The sequence below is a fragment of the Stenella coeruleoalba genome (genome assembly GCF_951394435.1).
Source record: "Stenella coeruleoalba genome assembly, chromosome: X".
Classification (NCBI taxonomy): Eukaryota; Metazoa; Chordata; class Mammalia; order Artiodactyla; family Delphinidae; genus Stenella; species Stenella coeruleoalba.
In genome coordinates this window covers 123,160,921-123,179,108 of record NC_137152.1, presented here as the reverse complement: position 1 = coordinate 123,179,108, position 18,188 = coordinate 123,160,921, and the positions used below count along the sequence as shown (strand labels likewise).

Sequence of the window (18,188 nt, the reverse complement as noted above, 5' to 3'; positions counted from 1 at the left end):
CACTGGTCAGAATGGCCATCATTAAAAAGTCTACAAATAATAAATGCTGGAGAGGGTGTGGAGGAAAGGGAACTCTCCTACACTGTTGGTGGGAATATAAGTTGGTACAGCTACTATGGAAAACAGTATGGAGGTTCCTCAAAAAAACTAAAAACAGAGTTGCCATATGATCCAGCAATCCCACTCCTGGGCATGTACCCAGACAGAACTTTAATTTGAAAAGATACATGCGCCCCTATTTTCATAGCAACACTATTCACAATAGCCAAGACATGGAAACAACCTAAATGTCCATCAACAGATGAATGGATAAAGAAGATGTGGTGTGTGTGTGTATATAGATATAGATATAGATAGATATAGTGGAATATTACTCAGCCATAAAAAAGAATGAACTAATGTCACTTGCAGCGATGTGGATGGACCTAGAGATTGTCATACTAAGCGAAGTAAGTCAGAAAGAGAAAGACAAATATCATATGATATCACTTATATGTGGAATCTAAAATACGACATAAATCAACATATCTACGAAACAGACTCACAGACATAGACAACAGACTTGTGGTTTTCAAAGGGGGGCTTGGGAGGGAATGATTGGGAGTGTGAGATTAGCAGAGGCAAACTATTATATATCGGATGGATGGATAAACAACAAGGTCCTACTGTATATAGCTCAGGGAAGTATATTCAATATCCTCTGATAAACCATAATGCAAAAGAATATGTATATACATGTATGTATAACTGAGTCACTCTGCTGTACAGCAGAAACTAGCACAGCATTGTAAATCAACTATACTTCAATAAAATTAAAAAACAAAAAGAGTTAACAGGCCTGGGTATAGAAAGGGCTCAATGCACTGTCCTTGGAGCCAGAGTTAAGGTAAATACATAATGTTGTGTCCCCTCTTTGATGGAAGACCCTGATCTGAGACAATTGTACCTGCACGAGATGGCAAGCTTGTGACTTCTCTGAGCATCTCAGATCCTTTTATTCTCACTGATAGGATTTCAAAGAGTCAAGTTTTTTAAGATCTATGATTTTAAAGAACAAAGCTTCTCGGGCCTTCCCTGGCGGTCCAGTGGTTAAGACTCCCTGCTTCCACTGCAGGGGGCACAGGTTCAACCCTGCTTGGGGAACTAGGCTCCCACATGCCCCCCAGTGTGGAAAAAGAAAGAAACAAAGAAAGAGCAAAGTTTCTCAGTACCATGCCCTTAAACTCATTAATAGAAGCAGTCTTTTACAGATTACACCATACTTAAAAGTGTATTCATGTCATTGCAAAGCTGCAAGTCAGTCTTATCCAACTTCATAGGTACTGATACAGCTCAGAATCACCCTCCTAGATGAAAGGATTATTATCTTCTTAGATGACATTAATACAATTCAATTCAGTAACTACTTATTGAATACTTACTATGTTATTATTATTTAGCTATTTAATCTTCACAACAACTTCATGCCAAAGGAACAGTCCCTATTCTCATGAAACACGCACTTCAATAATGGAGACAGGCAATTAGACGTGCAATTACAATACGTATGTGTTATGAAAAGAGTAAGCACGAGGCTACATAACAGAAGTACATCCTTATGTGTTCCCCCAGCCTGACCTCAAACAAGTTCCACTTGGTCATATAGCCTTTGCATAGCACAACCTCTGTGAAAATTCTTAGAGATGTGTTTTTATGAGAAGTTAAACTTTTTTCCCACTTGGGCAGACACATGACTCCAAAGCATGGTCCTGGATGAACGTAGCATCAGCAACCTGTTCCCCTACTGATGTAAATTACCCAATATGAGAAAGGGAATTTTTACTCATTAGTGTCAAATTTTAAAAAATAAAAAGGAAAATTTTTTCTAATTGTGAAAGCATCACAGGTTGGTGCAAACATAGATAGTAGTGGAATAGAGATTCTAAACATAGATGTATGAAAACTTACGAGCTGATAATGTGGCGTTTCTGATCAGTGGCGAAACACTAGAACACAATTCAGCTGTGTTTTTTGACACTTTATGAAAAGGATGGCCTTTCCTCCAGTGTCCCATAACATGTTCCTCATTTCTTTGTGAGAGCTCACCAGAAGCACCTTTAGCATTCACATTTCTAGTGACATTCTTGTCACGATGATATGTGTATTCTCCAAGATGACTACTGCTCTTCTCTACTGCTCTTCTCTCTCTTCTTTCTGAGCCCAGCCCTCGCTAGAATCACCTATAATGTCCGTATTTCTAGCATGCACCTCAAAACTCTTCCAGCCTCTATGCATTGCCCACTTACAAGGTTGCTTCCACATGCTTAGCTATTTGTTAGGGCAGCACCCCACTTCTCAGTACCGAAATTTGTCTTAGTCTGCTCAGGCTGCCATAACAAAATACCATAAACTGGCTGGCTTAAATAACAGACATTTATTTTTCATAATTCTGGAGGCAGAAGTCTGAGATCAGAGTGCCAACATGGTCAGATTCTGGCAAGAACTCTCACCCTGGTTTGCAGACAGCTGCCTTCTCACTGTATCCTCACATGGTGGAGAGAGAGAGGAAGCAAGCTCTCTGTTGTCTCCACCTTCATGACCTCATCTAACCCTAATTATCTCCCAAAGGCCCCATCTCCAGACACAGTCACATTGGGGGGTTAGTGTTTCAACATGTGAGTTCTGGTGGAGGGGGCACAATTTTAAAACAAGGCTGCCATTTATAATAAAGAAGTAGGTAAGTGTAGAGCAGCCAAGTGTCTGGGGATAGGCTTTCTTTTATACAAATTACAAACCTAAGATCACCTCTAAGATATGCTTTGTGATCAACACAGCTGGAAGGGCCTTGAGGTAAGGAACAAAATACCTTGTGAATTCAGCAGAGTAGGGGATGGTAGATTTGGTTTTCATAAGTTAGGAAACTTCAAAAAGACTATTCAATAAGACTTCCAGTTGCTGAAGGCAATGGTGGTTGCCTTGGTCTATGTCTCCCAATATTTCCTCCAAAAACAATACAGAATAACAAGAACACATTTTAAAAGGCACTAAAACCACATGGTAAACATAACTTGAAGACAGAAAAATACCCAAACCTCAATATAACTCTAAGTTAAAAAAAAAAAAGAAAAAAAAAACAAATCCCAGCAAGGACTTGATTCAGACTTTCAAAAAATTGACTAAAAAATGGAGAAAATTACGCAAACTATGAAAATAAATGGAAGAAAAAGATAAAATTATCTCAGAACTGAGGATAAATTAAAAGGTTCCCAAGCAAAAATGGACTCAAGAAAATTTAATAACATGCATGGAAAAAGGCAGAAAAATAACTGAGAGAATGAAAATGACATTTAGAACGAAGTAAAAAGGATCAGAAAGACAAGCAAAAAAGGAATAGCAGTTGTAAAATTGGAATCACTGGGAAAGAAAAGCAAAACAATGGAACAGAATTAATATTTAAAAGATTTAAACCTATAATCCAAGAAAATTTTCCAAAATTAAAGACCTCAGTCCACACACTGAAAGGTCTCACTGGGTTCCTAGGAAAATTAACCAAACTGATCAATCCAAGGCATATCCTAGTAAAACTATTAGACATGAAAGATAAAGAAAATATATCCTCAAGACCTCTAAGCAAAAAGATCAAATAACCTGTGAAGGTAAATTAATTAACCTGGTGCCAGGCTTTCCAAAACAACATACAAAGCAAGGAAGCCAACAATGAAGTAGCATTTTCAAGAAACTTAGGAAAGAGAGTGTGAGCCAAGAATTTTATATCCAGTGAAACTAGTCTTTAAATATCAAGGTTACGGAAAAAGAAAAAGTTTTAAACAAACCAGGACTTAGATAATTCTGTGTCAATGTGCCCATAAGCAATTTTTAAAAGGTATAGGTACTAACATTATGCAAACATTACTGTTTGGGGAAGTTATGTGATGGGTAAAATACTGTACTGTTTTTGAAACTTCTTTTGATTCTGTAATTACTTCAAAATAAAAAGTTTCAAAAAGGTATAAGTACAAAGGTACTTGTAGAAAAAATACAAACCTCTTTGAATGCTAAAATAAATAAGTAAATTTAAAAAGTAAGCAGAGAAAGCCCATCTTGTAGAGAAGGAAACATAAAATATAACATTGTATACATAATTGTAAGATATAACTAAATTGAGGCAAGCATGTCAGTTAGATCAATAAATGTGAATGGGCTTAATTTATCCATTAAAAGAAGAAACTTTTCAATTTGACTCACAAAGCAAGAACCAATCATATGCTGCAGGCAACAGACCACAGAGAGCAAAATGATTGAAAAAAGCCAAAAATAAAAGAAGGGATAAAGACTTACAAGGCAAATGGAAACAATAAGAAATCGGGAGAGGGGTAGTGTTTCTTATATCAGACAAAGCAGAATTCAAGCCAAACACTGAATGTGACAAACAAGGGTGCTTTTTGACACTAAAATCTGCAATTCAATATGAATCATATAACACAGTAACTAGTTTTATGAAGCAAAAAATATAGAAGATGTATAGAATCAGAGATAAAAACACACTAAAGATAGGAGACTTGAATATACCACTCTAAGACAGCTCAAGTAGGCAAAAATTAAGTAATAACATAGAGGACCTAGACAACATAAAAATGTGGATCCTATGCATTGCACACTAGTATTAAAGAATACATCTTCTCAGGTGTCCACATCACAGAAATTGATTATATGTTAGGTCACAAAGATCAATAATTTCATAAAGTACAAATATTGCAAACAACACTGATTGATCACAATAAAATAAAACTAGAAAGTATTAAAACATTTTTAAAAGGGCCTTCTGCCTGGGAATTTTATTTATTTATTTATTTTGATGTGGACCTTTTTAAAAATTTATTTATTTATTTATTTATGGTTGCGTTGGGTCTTCATTGCTGTGCACAGATTTTCTCTAGTTGTGGTGCACATGCTTCACATTGCGGTGGCTTCTCTTGTTGCAGAGCATGGGCTCTAGGCATGCGGGCTTCAGTAGGTGTGGCACACGGGCTCAGTAGTTGTGGCTCGCAGGCTCTAGAGCGCAGGCTCAGTAGTTGTGGCGCACGGGTTTGGTTGCTCCGTGGCATGTGGGATCTTCCCAGACCAGGGCTCGAACCTGTGTCCCTTGCATTGGCAGGCGGATTCTTAACCACTGCACCACCAGGGAAGTCCCTGGGAATTATTTTTAAGACCTTCAGTTAAACAACTCTTGGTTGAAGAAAACATGCAAATTAAAATTACAGCATTTCTAAAACAAATGATGATATAAACATATCAGAATCTATGGGATGCATTTAAAGCAGTGATCAGAGGAAATGTTATAGCACTAGTCACTGTTATCAGTAAAAAATGAAAGATTGAAAATAAATTATCAGTTCAACCCCCCCCCAAATTTGCATAACAATGTGAGTATACTTAATAGCCCTGAACTGTACATTTAAAGATAGTCAAAATGGGGCGTTTTGGGCTTCCCTGGTGGCGCAGTGGTTGAGAGTCCGCCTGCAGATGCAGGGGACACGGGTTCGTGACCCGGTCCGGGAAGATCTCACATGCCGCGGAATGGCTGGGCCTGTGAGCCATGGCCGCTGAGCCTGCGCGTCCGGAGCCTGTTCTCCGCAGCAGGAGAGGCCACAACAGTGAGAGGCCCGCATACCGCAAAGAAAAAAAAAATGGCACGTGAGGGCAGCGTCGTGATAGGGTGAGGGTGCCAAGGTGACCGACCGCCCTGGGTTCGGGAGGCAGGGGTAGGTGGACAGAGCGCTTGGCATGGACTCCCATGGGGCAGGGGCTTTGACGGGAAGATTGAGGCTTGATCCGGATTGGGGTGGGCAGGACACAATCAACACATAGGCAAAGTCGGAATTAGGGTCACACAGGGTCAAGAGTTTTTGGTTGTGTTCCCCTAGAGATGCCAAGAGATGCCCTGCTTGGCAACCTGCGTAAACAAGCTGTCACCTACCGATTGGAGCCCTGGTCTGGGAAGATCCCACATGCCACGGAGCAAGGAAGGCCGTGCGCCACAACTACTGAGCCTGTGCTCTAGAGCCCGAGAGCCACAACTACTGAAGCCCGCGCACCTAGAAGCCATGATCCACAACAAGAGAAGCCACCGCAATGAGAAGCCCGCGCATCGCAAGGAAGAGTAGCCCCCGCTCGCCGAAACTAGAGAAAGCCCCTACACAGCAACAAAGACCCAACACTGCCAAAAATAAATTAATTAAATAAATAAATTTGTTTTAAAAAGCTGTCACCTAGCAACAGGGGGCGCCCAGCCAGGCCCCGCCCCAGCACCATTGGTCCGCTCACAGAACCCCGGACAGCGGGCCCCGCCCCGCCCCAGGGCCCCCGATTTGCATACACCACCCGCAGCCTGTCCCGGCCGGGCCTCCGTGCTTGCTATTTTGCATATCACCAGGGCGACGAGAGCTCCGGGCGGCCGAGCCGGCGCGGTCGCGTGGTGGGCCGGAGCCCGTCGCAGGACACGTCTCAGCCCGCCGCCGTCGCCCAGCACGTGCGCCCACTTGCGTCAGCGCGCCCGGAAGTGCCTAAGCGGCGATCATGGCGGCTTCCGCGGCCGGCCTCGGTGGTGGTGCGGGCCCCGGGCCTGAGGCCGGGGACTTCCTGGCGCGCTACCGCCAGGTGTGCAACAAGCTGAAGAAGCGGTTCCTGCGGAAGCCTAACGTGGCGGAGGCCGGCGAGCAGTTCGGCCAGCTGGGTCGCGAGCTGCGCGCACAGGAGTGCCTGCCGTACGCGGCCTGGTGCCAGCTGGCCGTGGCCCGCTGCCAGCAGGCGCTCTTCCACGGGCCCGGGGAGGCGCTGGCGCTGACCGAGGCCGCGCGCCTCTTCCTGCGGCAGGAGCGTGACGCGCGCCAGCGCTTGGCCTGCCCCGCCGCCTACGGGGAGCCGCTGCAGGCCGCTGCCGCCGCCCTGGGCGCCGCCGTGCGCCTGCACCTGGAGCTAGGCCAGCCGGCTGCCGCCGCCGCGCTCTGCCTCGAGCTGGCGGCCGCCCTGCGCGACCTGGGCCAGCCGGCCGCCGCCGCCGGCCACTTCCAACGCGCCGCGCAGCTGCAGCTGCCCCAGCTGCCCCTGGCCGCCCTGCAGGCGCTCGGCGACGCCGCGTCCTGCCAGCTGCTGGCGCGCGACTACAGCGGCGCCCTGGCGCTCTTCACGCGCATGCAGCTCCTGGCGCGGGAGTACGGCAGCCACCCGGTGCCGCCGACGGGGCCGCAGCCCCCGCCGCAGCCGCAGCCCAAGCCGCCGGCGCCGCAGCCCGGGGCCGGCGCGGCCTCCGCCCCACCGCTCGCGCTGCTCCTGCCCGGCGCGGGGGCCGCGGCCGCGCCCTCCCCCGCCGCGCTGGGCGCCTTCGCCGACGTGCTGGTCCGCTGCGAGGTGTCCCGCGTGCTGCTGCTGCTGCTCCTGCAGCCGCCGCCCGCCAAGCTCCTGCCGGAGCACGCGCACACCCTGGAGAAGTACTCCTGGGAGGCCTTCGACGGCCACGGGCAGGACAGCAGCGGCCCGCTTCCCGAGGAGCTCTTCCTGCTGCTGCAGTCCTTGGTCATGGCCACCCACGAGAAGGACACGGAAGCCGTCAAGTCGCTGCAGGTGGAGATGTGGCCCCTGTTGAGCGCCGAGCAGAACCATCTCCTGCACCTCGTTCTGCAGGAAACCATCTCCCCGTCGGGCCAGGGGATCTGACGAGTCCCTCCCAGCGACTCTGTGCCTGTCCCCGAGCCTCACGCACCCGCCTGCGCGTTTACGGGGACACAAGAGGCGTTGACCCGGCGCTTCTGCCTTTGCAGCGTATCTTACCCCTGTTGCCAGCAGAGGAATGTGGTTGACTACAAGTTATGTTGTTTCCACAATAGCGGCAGAAAAAAAACCATATGGTAGAATCGGAGTAGAGTCTCCCATTCTCTTCCCCAGAAACTGCAACAGAACCATGAGAGTCCCTTCCGCCCCCTTTCCTCTTCTGTTTCCACCCAACTGTCCCCACCCACCCCTCTTCCCCCGCAAGGCTCCCCTCCCCCCGCGTCCTTCTTTCCGACTGAGGGTTAATTTGCACAGCTCTGGCTCGCTACTTAAGCTGCATGATTTTTTCACGATGACTCTGATTAGCGTATTTCGATGTCCGCCTGCATGATCGCCCAGTTCCCCCTGTGTTTCATGCGCCCCGTACGTGTTCGTGGGAATCATTGGATTCAGTAGTACGCTGTTGTCGCTACAGCCCTCAGTCCATGATAAAGCCATTCTGACCCTCCTAGCTTGTGGTTCGTATTTACCTTATCTGTAAAGTGGGAATAGCTTATCTACCTGGCAGGAGGCGGCAAGCAGAAGCAGATAGCTCCCTTTTAGCTCCAAGATGGATTCGTTGATTCGAAATGGACAGTGTGCCTGTGAATCTACAGAGATCATTTGCGATGTGGTCCTTTCTCAGCTGCGGTGCGAATGTGTTCGGTGCAGAGCGGGGTGGGAGTGGGGGGAGGGTGAGGGCGGGGTGGGCTCCAGAGCAGAGGTGTCACACGTGCACTGGAGTTTTCAGTTCTGGCTCCATTTCGAGAGGTACGGGTAATCCACGTGGCAGCTTTTATTTGTAGTGCGGATCCTTCTACAAATCTTAGTTAACTCCAATATGTAAAATCGGCATGCTGCTTGGGTATCGTGTGATCGTGTGTATGCCAGACTGTGCCCTTGTTCCCCAAAAGCAGGATGGCGTTCCATTTTTAAACACTAAATTTCCGAGGCTTTTTGGTCCAACCGTTGCATGCAAACCGACTTAGCTGTTTTCTCAAATTCAATTTTATTTCCTTTAGTGTTGAGAGTGATGGTAGGAACTCTTCAGAATGTAATCTCATTCATTCGGCTTGGGAAAACGCATCCTTTGGGCTGAAGTTGTAGACGGCACTAATCTTTTGAGGTGAGATTTAAGGACACAGTTTGGGAACAGATCTTGGTTTTGCGTATTTGGGGGCGGGAGGGGAATATGTGGAGTGTCGTCACTATGAGTTAAGTGTCCCAAAGTGGATGGGGCTTTTAGGGTATTCCTTTCTCCTCCTATTTCAGCAGTGTGGAAGCAGTGGCTGAGGAAATGTAGGGGAGGCCCATGTGAGACAGATTCAGCCACCCTTCCTGTGCTCTCACTTGGCTGCCCGAAGGGACTTTCCGAGCCCTGAAAGCCTAGTCCAGCTTGTTGCCACAGTGGTAAGGGTGCGTGCTCCCCTGTGCTCTTGCTTTTGCTGGTACACTCTTGTCAGCCTGGGCTGCAGCTCTGGCCTCCTTCCTGTTGTCCTTATGACAGGAATGCTTAGGAATTATGGGCCGTGACTGGTGACAGCATTTGGGTTTGGGCGCAAGGAGAAGCCTCCTTAGACCTCTGGTCTAAACTCCTTGCTTTGAGGAGGTGGGGGGAGGGATTACCAGAGAGCCTGGTGTTGGGTATACAAGCAGTATTAGAGTTCTCCAGAGAAACAAAAACAACAGAATCAATCTCTCTCTTTCTCTCTCTCTCTCTCCTCCTTCCTTCCTTCTCTCTCTCTCTCTCTCTCTCTCTCTCTCTCTCTCTCTCCATATATATATGTAATTATTCCATGATGTCAGTGTTTAACAGTACCTATCTGTTTTAAAAGGTATATTTAAAAAATGAAGTATATAGAATCTCATTACAGATCAGCATTAACAGATGAACATTTGGATTGATTTTAATGGTAGGGAACACTAACTTTGAACCATAGTTAAGTAAAATGTTGTCCCCCCAAAATAACTGTAATCTTCACATGAATAGACCTGTATTACAAAAACATTATTATTATATTTTGAATTTCATCAATTTGTGGAAATTTTTAAATTCTCTTTTTGTATAGATACCTACATGATATTCTCAATTTTTCCTCTTGGCCCATCAAGTTTTAAATATTTACTTCTTACCTCTTTGCAGAAGATTGCCAACCCTGACAGAATTGGCAACCCCTAGAGAGTGAATACTAAAAATACCTCCAGAAAATCCCAGAATTCAGTAAAGTTACAGGATATAAATCTAACAGAAATCAGTAGCCTTCATATATATACACAATAACCAGTTAGAGGACGTGATGGTAGAGAAAATGACCATTTACAATAGCAGCAAGGGAGATGAAATATTTAGGAATAAACAACAAGAAATGTTCAAACCTGTACTAGAAAAAGCTTAAACACTCCTGAAAGACACAAATGAAAACTTCAACGTACAGAAAGGCCTCCCTTGTTCTTGTTTAGGATGACTCAACACCATAAACATGTTAGTTCTCCATAAAGTAACTTATAAGTATATTGCAATTCCAGTAAAAGTTCCAACAAGCTTTTTTAGGGACCTAGACATATTGATACTAAGTTCATATGAAAAAGCAAACAAGAAAGAATAGCCAGGAAAACACTAAAAAGGAAAAACTATGAGGGAAGAGTAGACTGACAAGATATTAAAGTATATAATAAAGCATCCTTAAGTAAAACAGTGGGGTAGTGGCGTAGGAATAGGCAAACAGACCTGTGAAGTGAATAAAATGTCCTAAAATAGAGCCAGATAAATATGAAAATTTAGTGTAAGGTAAAGATAGCATCTCAAGTATCTAGAGAAAAGATGGACATTTTAATAAGTCGTTCTGGGGGGCTTCCCTGGTGGCGCAATGGTTGAGAGTCCACCTGCCGATGCAGGGGACACGGGTTCGTTCCCCGGTCCGGGAAGATCCCACATGCCGCGGAGCGGCTGGCCCCATGAGCCATGGCCGCTGAGCCTGCGCGTCCGGAGCCTGTGCTCCGCAACGGGAGAGGCCACAACAGTGAGAGGCCCGCGTACAGCAAAAAAAAAAAAAAAAAACCAATAAATGGTTCTGGGACAACTGGAAAGCTGTTGAGAAAAAAAGATCCATATCTCACACCATACACAAAAATAAACTAGATATATAGGGGTCTAAATATTTAAAAATATACCGTACAAGTATCAGAAGGAAATATTACAAAATTTTTCTTTAGCCTTAGTGAAGGGAAATACTTTCTAACTATGACTTAAAATCAGATGCAGCAAAATTAAAAATTGGTAAATTTGACTTCATAAAATTTTTTTTTATGAAAAGCCTTTACATGGTTAAAAAAACAAAAAAGACAAACTGGGAAAAATATTTACAGCATATATTACAAATTAATAGCTAATATTTCTAATTTATGAATATATATTCATTTATATCTTTTACACATTTTTCCATTAAGATTTTGATCCTTCGTCCCATATATGTATATATGTGTGTGTGTGTGTGCGTGTGTGTGTGTGTATCTATATATATACACACACACATATATATGCTTATCTCTATAGAAGAAACACAGAAAGGTAAACAAGAAGCAAATAAAATTGGTTAGCTACAAGGGGTGAAAAGAAATTTTTTATAGTGTTGACTTTTGTAATCAAGTTAATGTTCTACATAGTAAAAAGATAAAGTAAAATCAACAATGATAGGAGAACAATAATCGTAAAACAAACCAAAAAGATGAACTCAACTATACTTCAAATAATTAACAAACACTTTCAAGGAAAAAAGAAAAAAACTCATGCCAGTATTTTTTTAATGCAATTCTTTGCCTATATAGTCTCAACCTGAAAAGAACTCAGAACATCAGTAATATCTTGAACCATTCTTAGCAGGCTTGCTTTTTGAAGGGATATGGGAATAGCAATTTTGAAACATTCGTGGTTTTTTTTAAATTGTGAAGAAAAAAAGACTGTACTGATGAACATATTTGAAGTTGGGCACAGTAGTTGCCAAGGGAAAAAAGTGAAAGTCTATAAACAAGTCACAGTATATTTTTCAAGAGTAATACATTAAAATTTCTTAGTGAGATTTTAAACTTTTAGAATATGTGAAATGAATGTCTACTGCAAACAGCAAACAGAGAAACACCTATCAGGAAAATTATAAAAATGTTACAAAGCAGAAATCTGTAGTATTTGAACCAAGACCACTCCCTCCCTTCCCACCCACCCCCCACCCCACTCATCGCTCCACTCCAGACTCCTGTAGCTTTCTCTTCCCTCCAGAGGGCTTTCTTCCTGGGAGGAGCAGTATATCAACATTTCTCATCCTGACCCCAACTATGTGTTGCTGAGGCTGAGTCCCAGGCAAGTGCGGTTGAGAAGTGGCAGCTCTCCTCTTCCACTCAGCCCCCACTTACCAGACTGAGGCTCTACATTGGGTGCAGTGTGTTGAGAAGACTGGGGTCCTGATCATCTTGCTCTCTCCCTGGCTTATGAGTTGGTGGTTCCACTTCAGGCTGATGCCCCCTTCCAAATGTTCAACTCCTAGAGCAGGAGTGTCACTCAGAAAGAAGCTGGCCATTGTCCCCAATCCCAGTTCCAGAGCCCTGGCTCAGAGATTTTGCCCAAAGGGAGGAGCAGACCATAAAACAGCTAGCTCCTAATGTCTTCCCAAAGGAACTGATTTTATTTACAAGAGAGCATGGAGAAGTTCAAACCTAAGGACACCCTCAAGAACAGTGGAGGTTGTAGTGAAAGGCACTGGGTAGAAACTTGTGGATTCAATGAAAATACAGACTATCAGCCAGGTAGGAACCTTCCTGGGGTCAGAACAAATATCAAGCATGAACCTCAAAAAATATTCTTCAGAGAAGCTGCAATGTGATGATTGAATTAGTCTGAAGACCAATTTATGCTCCCAAGGCTTTGATGAAAACAATATATTATCAGCTGGCAATTTGTGGAGTTTAACAGCTGGATGTGGTCAGGCAAAGGAAGTCCTGCCCAAATCACTGTCATTCCAGGGTAAAACATCATGGGGGCGAGGGGACAGACTTCACTAATAATATAGTCCAGCTAGTCACTAAAGAAGACGAATTAACAATAAAACCCTGGGGTGGGGAGTGGACCAACAGTCAGAATTACTACAATATATTGTCTAAAATATCTAGTTTCCAACAAAAAAATTATGAGACATGCAAAGAAACAAAGTATGATTCATACACTGGGGGTGGGGAAGTAGGCAACAGAAACTGCCTGTGATAGCAAGTAGCTGTCAGATTTAACAGAAAAAGACTTCAAAGTAGTCATTACAAATATGTTCACAGAACTAAAGGAAAGCATGGCTAAAAAAGCAAAGGTCCATACGATGGCAATGTCACATCAAATATAGAATATCAATAGAGATAGAAAAAAGAACCAAAAGGAAATTCTGGAGTTGGAAAGTACAATAACTGAAATAAATAATTCACTAGAGGGGTGCAACAGATTTCAACTAGCAGAAGAAAGAATTAGCAGATTTGAAGACAGTTCAATAGAGAGTATTGCAAGCTGAAAATGAGACAGAAAAAGAATGAAGAAAAATGAACAGAGTCTCAGAGAAATGTGGGACACCATCAAGTGCACCGACATAGGCGTAATGAGAATACCAGAAGAGAGAGAAGAGTAGAAAAAATGTCCAAAAAATATCAGAAAACGTCCTAAATTTATTGAAAAACAATAACCCACACATCCCAAGAAACTCAATGAACTTCTAGTAGGATAAAGATAATGAGATTCACAAATAGATACATCATAGTAAAAATTCTGAAAATCAAAGAAATGATTAAAGTCAAAGAGAAAATCTTGAATGTAACAAGAAAAAAAATGACTCATCACTTAAAGGGGAACACCAATAAGATTAACAGTCAAGGACTTCCCTGGTGGTGCAGTGGTTAAGAATCTGCCTGCCAATGCAGGGGACATGGGTTCGATCCCTGGTCCGGGAAGATCCCACATGCCGCAGAGCAACTAAGCCCATGTGCCACAACTACTGAGCCTGCGCTCTAGAGCCTGCAAGCCACAACTACTAAAGCCCACGAGCTCTAGGGCCCGCATGCCACAAGAGAAGCCAACGCAATGAGAAGCCCACGCACCACAACAAAGAGTAGGCCCCGCTCGCCACAACAAAGAGTAGGCCCCGCTCGCCGCAACTAGAGAAAGCCCGTGCACAGCAACGAAGACCCAAAGCAGCCAAAAAATAATAAAATTAATTAATTAATTTTTAAAAAGATTAACAGTCAACTTCTCAAAAGAAATAATGCAGGGGAGGGGCAAGATAGGAGTAGGGGATTAAGAGGTACAAACTACCATGTATAAAATAAGTAAGCTACAAGGATATATTATACAACACAGGGAATATAGCCAAAATTTTATGATAACTATAAATAGAATATAATCTTTAAAAATTGTGAATCACTATGTTGTACACCTGGAACTTATATAATACTGTACATCAACTATACCTCAATAAAATAAAGAACAAAAATGGTAAAAGAAGAAAATGCATTGGGATAACATATTCAAAGTGATAAAGAAAAACCATAAACCAAGAATCCTATATTCAGCAAATCTTTCAAAAAAGGAAAGGAGATAAAGACATTACAAGATAAACAAACAAGCAGTGACTGAATTTGTTGCAGACCTGCCTTACAAGAAATACTGAAGGAAGTTCTTCAAGCTGAAAGCGACTGCAGATGGCAATTCAAACAAACACAAACACACAGACACACACAAAAAAACAGCACCAGTAAAGTGTTTATGTAATTATAAAAGACTTCATAAATGTATATTTTTCTCCTTTTTTTTGAACTGACTTTTTTTAATGTATAAAATAATATGTATATGGTGTGCTGTTGGGCCTATAACATAAAATGTAATATACTTGCCAAAAGCGGTGCAAAAGAAGTGACTGGGAGTCAAGCTATATTGGGCTAAGGAAATGACTACAGATGGCAAAGCAATAATTATAACAATGTATTGTTGGATTTGTAATATTAATGGACATAATAGGTATAATAGTAATATTAAAAGGGAGAAAAGGGAATGGAGCTCTATAGGAGTAATGTTTCTATATATTATATAGAATATATATATATGGAATAAGGTAGTCTACATCTGAAGGTGATTCTGATAAATTAAGAAATATTTGGTAAACCCTAGAGCAACCACCAAAAAAACCCCTCAAAAATATAACTTAAAAAATCATTTAAGAACTTCAAATGCTGCATTATAAAATATTCACTTAATGCAAAAAAAAGGTAATAAAGAAGAAATAGAGGAACAAAAAACCCCATAAGTTATATAAAAAAGAAAGAAAGAAAATGGCAGATGTAAATCAACTATAGCAATGATAACAATAATACCAGGAAAAAAGCAGAGATTCTGAGATTGGATAAAATAACATGATAAACTATATGCTGTCTACAGGAGACATACTTAATATTCCACAATACAAATTGATTGAAAGTAAAAATATGGAAATATATTATGCAAACAGCAAGCACAAGAAAGCTGAAGTGGCTACACTAATCCCAGACAAAATAGACTTCAAAACAAGAAAAGTTACTGGAGACAAAGAAGAACATTTCATAATGATAAAAGGGTCAATTCATTCTCATTACAAATATATATGCATTGAAAAACAGAAATCCAAAATATACAGGGCAAAAACTGATAGAATTGAAGTGAGAAATAGTTGTACAAGAACAGTTGAAGACTTTATACTACACTTTCATTAATGGATAGGACAACTATACAGAAGATCAACAAGAAAATAGGAGACTTGGACCACACTAAAAACCAATTAGACCTAATACATATATAGAGAACACTCCACCCAAAAGCAGAATATACATTTTTCTCAAGTGCACATGGAGCATTCTCCGAAATAGACTATATACTATGCCATAAAGCAAACCTTAAGAATTTTAAAAAGGTACAAATGATACAAAGAATGCTCTCTGGCCACAAGAAATAAAATTACAAGTAAATAGCAGGAAAAATGTGGAAAACTCACAAATATATAGAAATTAAACAAAACACTCCTAAGTAACAAATGGGTCAAAGGAGAAATCATAAAATAATTTGAGATAAATGAAAATGAAGATACCAATATCAAAACTTATGGGATGCAGATAAAGCAGTGCTCAACGTAAATGCCTATATTTAGAGAAAAGGAAGATATCAAATTGATAACCTAACTTTACACCTTAAGGAAGTGGAAAAAGATGAACAAACTAAATCACACAGAAGGAATGACATACTTAAGATTAGAGCAGAGATAAATGGAGAGCAAATAAAAAAATAGAATAAACAAAACCAAAAGTTGGTTCTTTGAAAACAAAATTGACAAATCTTTAGCTAGATTGACCAAGAAGAAAAATAGAGAAGACTCAAATCACTAGAATCATAAATGAAAGAAGGGACATTACTACTGACCTTACAAAATTTAAAAGGAATACATAGTATTCCTTTATAAGGAATACTGTGAACAATTGTATGCCAACAAATTGGATAACTTAGATGAAATGGAGACATTTCTACCAAGATACAAACTACTGAAACTGACTCAAGAAGAAATAGACAATTTGAATAGAGCTATAACAAGTGAAGAAAGTGAATTAGTAATCAAACCACTACCCACAGAGAAAACCCCAGACCCAGATGGCTTCACTGCTAAATTCTAGCAGACATTTAAAGAAGAATTAATACCAGTTCTTCACAAACTCTTCCAAAAAGAAGAAAAGGAAGGAATGCTTCTCAGCTCATTTTATGAGGCCAACATTACCCTGATACTAAAACCGGAAGAGGACATTGCAATAAAAGAAAACTATAGACCAATAAATGTCATGCATATGAATGAAAATATCCTCAAAAATACTAGAAATCAAATCCAAAAACATATTTTTAAAATTATACACCATGATCAAGTAGGATTTATACCAGGAATGCAAGGTTAACTCAATATCCAAAAATCAATTAATGTAATACATTATACCAAATAGAATAAAAACAAATCACATGATCATCTCGAAGATGCAGAAAAACCATTTGACCAAACCATAAAGAATATACTAAAAAAATTGGGAATTCCCTGGCGGTTCAGTGGTTAGGACTCAGCACTTTCACTTCCGGGGCCCGGGTTTGACCCTGGTTGGGGAACTAAGATCCTGCAAAGCTGCATGGTGCGGCCAAAAAAAAAAAAAGTTGAAAAATATAAAATCAATTATATTTTTATACACTTGCAATGAACAATCTGAAAATGAAATTAAGAAAACAATTCACTCAAAATAGCATCAAAAATAATAAAATACTTAGGAGTAACTTAGCTAAAGAAGTGTAAGACTTGTAAACTGAAAACTACAAAGCATTGTTGAAAGAAATTTTAAAAGACCTAAATATATGGAAAGATATTCTATGTTCAAGGATTTGAAGACTTAATTTTGTTCAGATGGCAGTATTCCCCACATTGATCTACAGATTTAATGAAATCTCAATCAATATCATAGCTGCCTTATATGCAGAAATTAACAAGCAGATCTTAAAATTCATATGAAATTGAAAGGGGCCCCAAGTAGCCAAAAACAATCTTGGAAAAAGAGAGCACAGTGGGAGGACTCATGCTTCCCGATTTCTAAACTTACTACAAAGCTACAACAGTCAAGAAAATGTGGTACTGGCAGAAGACTAGACATAGACCAATGGAATAAAATTGAGTCCAGAATTAAACCAGTCTATGGTCAACTGATTTTCAACAAGGGTGCCAAAATCATTCAATGGGGAAAGAGGGACTTCCCTGGTGGTCCAGTTGTTAAGAATCCGCCTTCCAATGCAGGGGATGAAGGTTCGATCCCTGGTCAGGGAACTAAGATCCCACATGCCACGGGGCAACTAAGCCCACCCACCGCAACTACTGAGCACATGGGTCACAACTAGAGAGAAGCATGCGTGCAGCAAGGAGGAGCCTGCAGGCCGCAACGAAGATCCCGAGTGCCACAACTAAGACCCGATGCAGCCAAAAATAAGATAAATAAATATATTTTTTTAATGGGAAAAGAATAGTCTCTCCAACAAATGGTGCTTGAACAAGTAGATATCCACATGCAAAAGAAGGCAGCTGGACCCCTACCTCACAGCATATATAAAAATTAACATAAAATGAATCACAGACCTAAATGTATGAGCTAAAACTACAAAACTCTTAGAAGAATGCTTAGGAGTAAATCTTCATGAACTTGAATTTGGCAAAGTATTCTTAGACATGACACCAGAAGCACAAGCAACAAAAGCAAAAACAGACAATCTTTACTTCATCAAAATTTAAAACGTTACACTTCAAAGGACACCCTTAAGAAAGTTCAAAAAGGACACACAG

At 41.6% G+C, this 18,188-nt stretch overlaps 1 protein-coding gene across 1 annotated transcript; it reads left to right on the top strand.

Moving 5' to 3' along the window:
- Positions 1-6,452: 6,452 nt before the first annotated feature.
- LOC307180166 (40-kDa huntingtin-associated protein-like) lies at positions 6,453-7,827 on the top strand. Its single transcript, XM_079910306.1, has one exon. The coding sequence runs from the start codon at positions 6,556-6,558 to the stop codon at positions 7,690-7,692; it is 1,137 nt and encodes a 378-aa protein (XP_079766432.1). The 5' UTR covers positions 6,453-6,555; the 3' UTR covers positions 7,693-7,827.
- Positions 7,828-18,188: the final 10,361 nt, after the last annotated feature.